The following is a 9,297-nucleotide window of genomic DNA, read 5'->3' as shown; positions in this document are numbered from 1 at the left end:
AACACGATGTTCTACTTTGTAAGGAGCTATGGTGGCTCAGCAAGTAAGATGTTGAGGTGGGAAATAAACCAAGGCCAGGTGTGCTACAGGCTGTACATGTTAAAGATCCCTCAAAAGTTATAAGTCGAAAAAAAGTAGGCTAATGCTGCTGTCCAGGCAAAAGTTCCAAATCAGTTCATGCATCCCTATTCCCTATCCCTATTGTTTAATATATTTCCAAATTCTTATGTATGAACTTACAATTTCATAGGATAATTGACAAGTGGAAATCTTGCCTACTCAATCAATAACTTTAGAAGCTTTTGAATTCTAAATATAAAACATCAATCATGAAAAGTTTATGAATCCTTCTCACTGGAAACGTGTTGATGCCATAATGGTTTTTCCCCCTGTAAGCTGTAAGTCATTCTTTCTCAAGTGTAGGCCTATCAAAGGAACATAACTCCATACAATCACAATTCCCTGAATGATAATGATTAAAGGTTCCTGATAAAACAATATTTTATTACATTTTCATGACAAAACAACATAATATGGCATATATTTTTTATAAAAAGTGATACATTTCTCAAGTATCAATTATGACACCCTCATATCTAATATTGGTACAGTGAAATTATATGGGGTCGTTCACATATTAAATTTTACCTTTTGACACTAAATTTCATAGCAAGCGGATAGAAAACATAGGACCTAATTGGGTGAAACCTACCTTCTTAAATGAAGAGTCCAATATGGCTGCGCCCATGAACAGCATTGTTTCAGATGTAAACATACTAGTTAATTGAACTTAGATCATTAATTTTGGTCGATAACTTCTAATTTTCGTTCAAAGTTCACTCTCTACTCTTGTTTTCTTTTTCACAAAGCTATATTGTGGTTAACCATTTCATCTCCATCGACATCCTCGACTCTCGGTCTGTGACTCTAGCCTGGATTCTCGTAGTTGTATTCGCTAAGCCCTAGCTCTTTACTCCCCCAGATGGACATTCTCATGGGGTTAAGTCATAGTCAACTTGGTATCTTACCATTATGACCACTGGAAAAAGTCAAAATGGTACTATGTAAAGTTAGATTAGGTGCCAAGTTGAGCTACTAATATTGTAAACTTTTGTATGTTGTGAGACTATTATAAGTATGCCAAAAGTTAATAACACCAAAATAAATATATCTCTAATCCCCTATTGTTTTTTTTAGCTAAGTCCTATCTGCAGTATTGTTAATTAATGGTAAAGAATATGAAAAAGAAATTGCAAGTTTCTAAGGTTAAGACAGAAGGATTGACTAGTACTAGTACTAAAAGCAATAATAAAGTTGGCAATCCAATAACTAAGAAGAAAAACAAGAATAAAAAGAAAATGGTGGTAGGAAATGCTAATGATGTTGTCAAAGACAGAACTCAACAGAAAAAGAACAAAAATGCCAACACTAATAAACTACAAGCAAGCACTAGTGATGAGAGTAAAAAAGAAAAAATGTCAAAGAAAAAATTAAGCAAAGAAAAAAGAAAACTTGACAGTGATATCAAATCTGATGTAAAGGAAAAAAGTGTTAAGAATGAGGATGAGGACATTATCCTACCCAAAAAAATAAAACTTGGTTCACAAAGGGAAGTGAAGGTGAAGAAAAAACATAAACATGTTCCCCTTAACAAACCATTTCAACAAAAAATTGATTCATTTCCTGCATCAAAGATAGTTAAATCCTTCACCTCATCAAAGTTTAGCAGCAGTAGCAGTGGTCATAATTCAAAACAGGTACCGGTACAGTAGTTATCAAATTAATATTTTCAAGAACACTGGATACCTAGGATTACCTAGTCTCTGTCAATAAAGTTTTTATAATTTTCCAAATTAAGATTATCAAAAGATACACACCTATAATCAGCCAGCAAACTATAGGGTTATCTATCAATTATTTTATCATGCTTAGCATAGGCCCTACTCATCTTTTTGAAACACCTGATGATACTTTGTGGCTTGGTTTGTCACTTTGAATCAATTTTGAGTCCATAGAAATAAAAGCAATTTTTAGTATTAATTTTCATGTGGTAGTTATACTGACATTTATTGTAGAAATCAGAATTACCAAGATTAAAGGTATCTAGTGGTTTTAGTTGGGATGATGAGTTTACATTACCTACTAGTAGTACTAATAAAGACAAAGATAGTAGTAGTGATGATTCAGATTCAGAAGAAGACAAGGTTAGTAGTATTAGTTAAGTTTTGGGCTTAAAGTGTTATACTGCTAATTACCATTTTGTAGAAGAAATTTTAGTCTGTAATTTACACACTGATTCTTCAGAAGAGGAAAGTTAAGTTGTCACAAACCAGACACAGAACAGGTTTTCGTAATAAAGGCCATTAAGAATATGATGTCATGATCTATTGTCAAAAAGGGAAATATTTCATGGCAGAGTTTAAAAGTGGGTTCACTTGATTTGATTTGTGGTCAAATTTTATTTTTAGAAAGTTGAAAAAAGTCGAGCTGAAATTAGATTGGAGAAAATAGCAGAAGAAAAGAAAATATATGAGGTATTATTTTTTTATTAAATTTTTTATAAAATTCATCATATTGCTTTATTTTAATGACAGAATTTTGCAAAATTTAATCTAGATGTATAATAAATTGTTATGTATTGTATTTAACAGTATGAAAAGAAAAGACTAGAAGGTAAAGAAGAATTAGAAACAGCTGATGATTTTGATCGTTTAGTTTTACAATCACCAGACAGTTCTCTAGTTTGGACACGTTATATGGCTTACCATCTAGAATGTACAGAAATAGATAAGGCTAGAGCTGTAGCAGAAAGGGCTTTAAACACTATCAGTTTTAGGTAAAGTTGTGAACTTTTTTTTTCAATGGAATATGATTTATACCATTACAAATTAACCCGGTATAGTCATTTTAAAGACAGAAGAAACCACCATTTTTGACAAGGAAAACAATTTAGGTATACAAGTATCTTCTCTACTATCTTCTTAGTAGGGAGATATTTTAGATTATCTGTACCCAAGTACAGCTTGGTCAAATTACATATATAAAACTAGAAATAGGAACTATGATCTTAGCATGAAATTATCTAAGTATTTTTTTTACAGAGATGAACAAGAAAAGTTAAATATTTGGGTGGCATATTTAAATCTTGAGAATATGTATGGTACCTTAGATCAACAAGAAGAATTATTTGAAAGAGCTAAGAAATTTTGTGATTTTAAGAAAATACATGAACGTATGATCAGTATATATGTCCGCTCTGAAAAATATGAGGTAAACTTTTGTTTTACTGTTAATGAACATCACACAGGAACATCACAAAGGCTTAATACACATCCAAGGGAAAAGGTTTAAATAACATAATAACCAAGGGAAAGGGTTTTTAAATAACATAAAAAGCTAGGGAAGTTTAAATAACATAAAAAGCTAGGGAAAGGTTTTAAATAACATAAAAAGCTAGGGAAAGGTTTTAAATAACTTAAAAACCTAGGGAAAGGGTTTTTGAATAACATAGAAACCTAGGGAAAAGGTTTTAAATAACATAAAAAGCTAGAGAAAGGGTTTTAAATAACATAAAAACCTAGGGAAAGGGTTTTGAATAACATAAAAACCTAGAGAAAAGGTTTCAAATAACATAAAAAACTAGGGAAAGGGTTTTGAATAACATAAAAACCTAGGGAAAGGATTTAAATAACATAAAAACCTAGAGGTTTAAATAACATAAAAACCTAGGAAAAGGTTTTAAATAACATAAAAAGCTAGGGAAAGGTTTTAAACAGCATAAAAACCTAGGGAAAGGTTTTAGATAACATAAAAACCTAGGGAAAGGGCTTTAGATAATGTAAAAAGTGCCTCATCTAACTTTATAAACCTGCAAATTTCTATTCTTACAAAAGTGCATTGATTTACAGGAAGCAGAAGAACTCTATGAAATTCTAGTTAAAAAATTCAGTGGTGAAAAACAGATATGGCTGAATTATGTCCAGTTTTGTTTCCGTAATAATCGTTTTGATAACGGTAGAAAATTGTTACAGAGATGTTTCAAATGTTTAGAAAAGAAAGAACGTAAGTGTATTTACACTTACTATATTTTGATAAATTTGAACATTGTGTAAAACAGTGAGGTAAAGATTTGATTGGGGTATTTTCAGAATTCGCTTTATGTCTAAACAGCTAATCATTGTAAAGGCATTTGCCACATTTGCCCCCCATAAAACGACACCTTGCAATTTTATTTGACCATGGCCTGACAGATGAAAATCTCTTGCAAACCTAGTGAAATTTCCTTTTTTTTTTCATTTTACAGATATTGAAATGATAAGTAAAGTAGCACAAATGGAGATAAAATTTGGCGATGGTGAGAGAGGTCGCACTATGTATGAAAATTTAGTAACTAATTATCCAAAAAGATTAGATTTATGGTCTGTGTATATCGATATGATACGAATATTAGGCGATTTAGATGGCACAAGGTTAGTACTAATTTATTGTGGTCTGAAGTTGTAATCTCCCCTTGTTTGGTGTCTTGAAAATAGGAGATCAAGGAGTTTGTTTTTAAGTGTAATGGGCTGCTAAAGACAGGTTTCCTACAATGCAAAAAATGATTTTAAGTCTTCAATTCCATTGAAAGGGAAACATAAAACGTACAAGACATATTGTAAAACTAGTATGTATTCCTTAAGACTAGCAAGCAGATGTCTTACATGTTCAGGCACAGGAAATATTTTCTTCTGCAGAAGTGGTTACATCTATCAGACAATGACCTTTAAGTGTTCATGTTGAATAATAGTATGAACTTTTATAACCTTTTTAACTGTTATGTCAATGCTTTTAATTCAGTAGGTTCATCATCCATATTTGCTTTTAAACAATTTTTTTCCAGAAAACTGTTTGAAAGAGTTTTGTCTTTGAAGATGAATGCAAAAAGGATGAAATTTATTTTTAAAAAATATTTAGACTTTGAAAATAAATATGGTAGCCCTGATAGAGTAGCTGCTATCAAAGAAAAAGCATTGAAATATGTGGAAACCAAGGGATATTATGAAGATGAATAAGCCTTTGATTTTTGTGTCAATGAATGTACATTTCAAATCATGAATAAAAATTTCAAGTTATTTGTTTCTATTTGTAATTTAAAAGGACAGATTCACCATTTGTTTGACCAATCAACCTTAGTCTTAGAAACGGGATATTTTACCTGTACTAATGAGTAATAGTGTTCACCGTCGAAATTTGGGCTTTCAAATGCATGTCCAGAATGATCTGCGTTTGAAAGATAAAATGACGACTGCTATATAGAAAAGACATATACAGAAAATGCGGAAATTTCTAGTTTGAGGTATATTTGAAGTGCAATGGAATGAAATGAATGGAGTTTTACGTCCTACTTTTCTGCACCATGTGGGCTAATGAAGACGGGCAATGCCATGAGGGAAATTTTGACAGGACAGCGGCATAAGCCTGCTTTTGTTCGATTTCCAACTGTCGAGGGATCTTTAAAGTGCACAGCACGTGACCTTGGATTATTGTCCCATCCGAACTACACGCCTTTTCCATGTCAGCCCCTCTTACCTGCATCACCGACAGGAGGAAGCCGGTTTGAAAAATCCGAATGTATTAGCTCGACCTTCAAGTTAAGCGTCTAACTCACTGAGCCGCCATGGCTCCCCGAGGTATATTTGACGAGATTATGCAATATTCGTACAGTTCTAGTACTTTTGAAAACTATTCAAATACAAATCAACAGTAAAACATGGTGAACCATGGCCTTCAACCATTTTTTCTTATGGATATCTCATTCAGTGGCCTTATTTATTTAAAGTAATTCAATCAATAAAATTGTTATTTCCTAGCCAATTATGTGTAGGAGTAGAAAAACAGTTTACAGGAAAATAGCAATTGCCATTTTTTTTTCTTTTGCCAGTGATAAATTTACTACTCCTGGAAAACCTTACAATCATTCCCAAATTGACAAATTTGGCACGTGAAAATCTGTTTACCATGAAAATGTCTACAAAATATTGAAATAAAATTCTAAATCTGTGCATTTAATTAATAGAATATTAACCAATCTTGATGTTGTTTACCTTGCCTTAGGCCTCCACAAATATTATTCTTAGATATTAGATAACAACTTATTTTAAGCTCTCCATATATTAGAATAAAAAGGCCATTTTTCAAATAGATGGAAGAGAAGGAAAAAACATCTTTTACAGTTGTGGCAGATAATATAATGGGGGAGCACTATGAGCACCTTCTTTACAATGCAATAGTTGCAGTGGCCACCTTTTTTGTATAACTTAAGTTTGTAAATGTAGCGATTTGCTTTGATTGTACGCCATAGAATACAACCAGAGTCGTGGACAGGAAGTCTGTAAACCAAAAGCCATAATGTTACTGTCTACTCTGATAGGCTGTATTCGATGACGTATAATCAAATCGCTGCAGTTCATGATACAGGCGGCTTTTGCAGATACAAGTCGAAGATGTATGAGCTCAGATTTATTAGTGTCTGTTAACATTAAAAATAATTTTGTTCTTTCAACATAAATGTCAATAGAGGGAGTAATCCTTCTTTCGTGAACTTATTTGATTTTATAACGTTTTGAAAAATATTCTGATTTCCAATATTTCACTTTTTGAATTATACAAATAAATGTTTACGCAGGGAATACTCACTTACTTAAACTTACCCTTAAAGGGACAGCATCGCCATTTTCGAAGGTTGATTTGAGTCTTGTATATTTGTAAATAGTCTTCAGAAGTACTAGAAATGTACGAAAATCGCTTAATTCCTTCCAGACAACTGATAAAGATAATTTTCAACTATCTGGATTACTTATCAGAACACTAGTCAGACGCCTGGTTAAATGGCTATTCTACAATTAAATGAACTAAAATTTTCAGCAGCTTTGCTTACATTTTCAAAAGCAGTCAGCAGATATGACTATAAGACGTTAACCGACACGTTTTAATTTAATCGCAGAAAAGCTAATGTTGGATTTCATGAAAGCTGAAATTCAACATTGTACAAATTTCAGCCTCTAAAGCAAATATTTAAATGACTTAATTCTTATCTACTCCAACCATGAACGATTTGTGTACATTACATTAACAAATCTCCTACTTTCACAATATCGTTACCATAGGTTTTCTGTGTGTACTCGTTAAGGAGCGTCAGCAGTGCTTTTGAATTGAAGAAGTTCATTGCACTTTAAACGAAGTTTTTGTAGCAATCTAAATGCCTGAAATAGATGGAACAAATCAGGAATAAAATGGAATAAAAGCGATTGGAGATCTTTCAATTACAGTAAATTTGGAACTAAGTTTCTAACTGGATCTTTAAAGAAAATTAGTTTTAGGATTTCACCGTCTTCAGACAGAATCGATAGTTGAAATTACAAGAAATTGTGTCACCTCTCGATTTAGTCTAAATAAGGGGAATGACTAATAGCATACTAATAGCAAGACTGTCTATACTTACATTTTATAATAAGGTTTATGTAACCCATTAAATATGAACCGTAAAATATCAAATTTATCAACATTTAGTGTAGGTTGAACTTTTAGATGAACTATCTGTGCTCCTTAATGATCAAATTTATGGAAATGGAAATTTAGTGGCGTATCAAGGCGTTAAGATTCGTATTTTTCTAGCATTATTTCTGAAAGGGGTCTTTTATGTCTGGTTAAGGAACTGATTTTAAATAATTCTAAAATAAACCAATGTGAAACTTGTCCTTCTTCACTTTGAAAATAATGTCTAGCCAATTAACGGACTTCTTATTTTATTTATTGTACTGAGCTATTAAAACGGGAATCTTAAATCATCCTGTTTATAAGGAAAAGTAAGTTAATGTTATAATGTCAACAGGGCAGTAATTATTGAAGTCAGGGTACAAGACGAAGCTCGCTAGAGCTTGATGTTGTGAAGAAGATGTGAACTTTGAGTAGTTTTTTATTGCAGCCTTTTAACGTAACGTTGTTATATAAAAAGGTATGTTAGGGTTAAATTTGCTGTGCATTTCGATCCATTAATTAAAGAAATAAAACCTTAAAGTAGATTAATTATCGTCCTCTATGCCTCTAAAACACACGTGTGGCGACTCTGCGATAAGCTTCCTTTATAAATTCTGGATTTGTATTATATTGTGTATACCACGAATGCCGTAACCATGCGCAGAAAAACAGGAAACAAAACTCTACATCTGCATGTAATCAAATCGATAGATACCATTAACTGTTGACATTGCACACATCTTTTTTTTATACCTAATGCCTTGGGATGTCCACGATGGTTTCCGTAACCTTGATTTATTGTAATGGAAGTTAGATTCGCCTGGGTTCTCATTAATTATAAACTCTAACCACCATAATAGAATACAAGTCACTGTACCCAGCTTTGAACATACAACTAAAGAAAACAATATGACCTTGTCGTAGAAGCATGGCTTGACGAACAGTCGAAAAAGGGCATATATTTTCCAGGAAGAGTCACTCGCAATGATATTTATTTTGATGGAGCAAAACAACTGATATAAGGAAAATATTGTAAGTCAGATTAATCTGTATTCGTCAAATCTGGATAGTTTCTGTAAATATGAATACAATTTGCCCTAAGAATGAAAAATGAAAACAATTGTGATTTCTACTAAATTCCCTTTAAACAACGTTCATTTATGGCTGTCTCTGAAAGTATACTTTAATTATACGAATTTGATTGATCTTATATCTTTATGATTTTATTACGTTTTTCATATAAAACGAAGGGAAATATTGATTTTTGTAGAAGTCGAAGAGTAATGTCTGATCTCTTAACATCATTCAATTTATCATTTTATATTTCATATTTAAACATGAAAATCAGATTCAGACTGAGGACATTACTCGAATTGAGATTATAGCCTTTCGCTATACCCCTAATTGTTTTTACTTTTACGTTTTTGAGCATTTGATATGTAACCTTTTGTATTAAGGTTTTCGACGTTATAACCATTGACGACACCTTTTTTTCTATCTGTTAACGCATGGATTTACATAGCTCTAATAACAAGACGAAAGTCATTTTGTGTTATTTCAATACAATGGTTCCGTAATAAAATGACGGCATGAATATTAGTCGAATTATTTGCGACAAACTTACCCCTTTTATTTCTGATTGGCTAAATTAGTTGGAAGACGAATAGAATCTTTGTACGTCATAGATCCGGAATTTTATCTCAGAATTATATTGACCAAAATCGAAACCGTGTCTTTGTTTTTTCGTGAACAAAAAAAACAGTATACGGTGATATATTTGAC

At 32.1% G+C, this 9,297-nt stretch overlaps 1 protein-coding gene across 1 annotated transcript; it reads left to right on the top strand.

Moving 5' to 3' along the window:
• Window positions 1–2,702: 2,702 nt before the first annotated feature.
• LOTGIDRAFT_144090 (hypothetical protein) lies at window positions 2,703–5,051 on the top strand (the record flags this gene model as incomplete). Its single annotated transcript, XM_009054741.1, has 5 exons — window positions 2,703–2,836; window positions 3,102–3,270; window positions 3,909–4,062; window positions 4,304–4,469; window positions 4,880–5,051. Coding segments are annotated over 5 exons (795 nt in total), but the record flags the coding sequence as incomplete, so codon positions are not given.
• Between the last annotated feature and the right edge of the window lie 4,246 nt (window positions 5,052–9,297).

The sequence above is a fragment of the Lottia gigantea genome, assembly GCF_000327385.1.
Source record: "Lottia gigantea unplaced genomic scaffold LOTGIsca_223, whole genome shotgun sequence".
Taxonomy (NCBI): Eukaryota; Metazoa; Mollusca; class Gastropoda; family Lottiidae; genus Lottia; species Lottia gigantea.
This window is presented reverse-complemented; position numbering and strand designations above follow the sequence as displayed.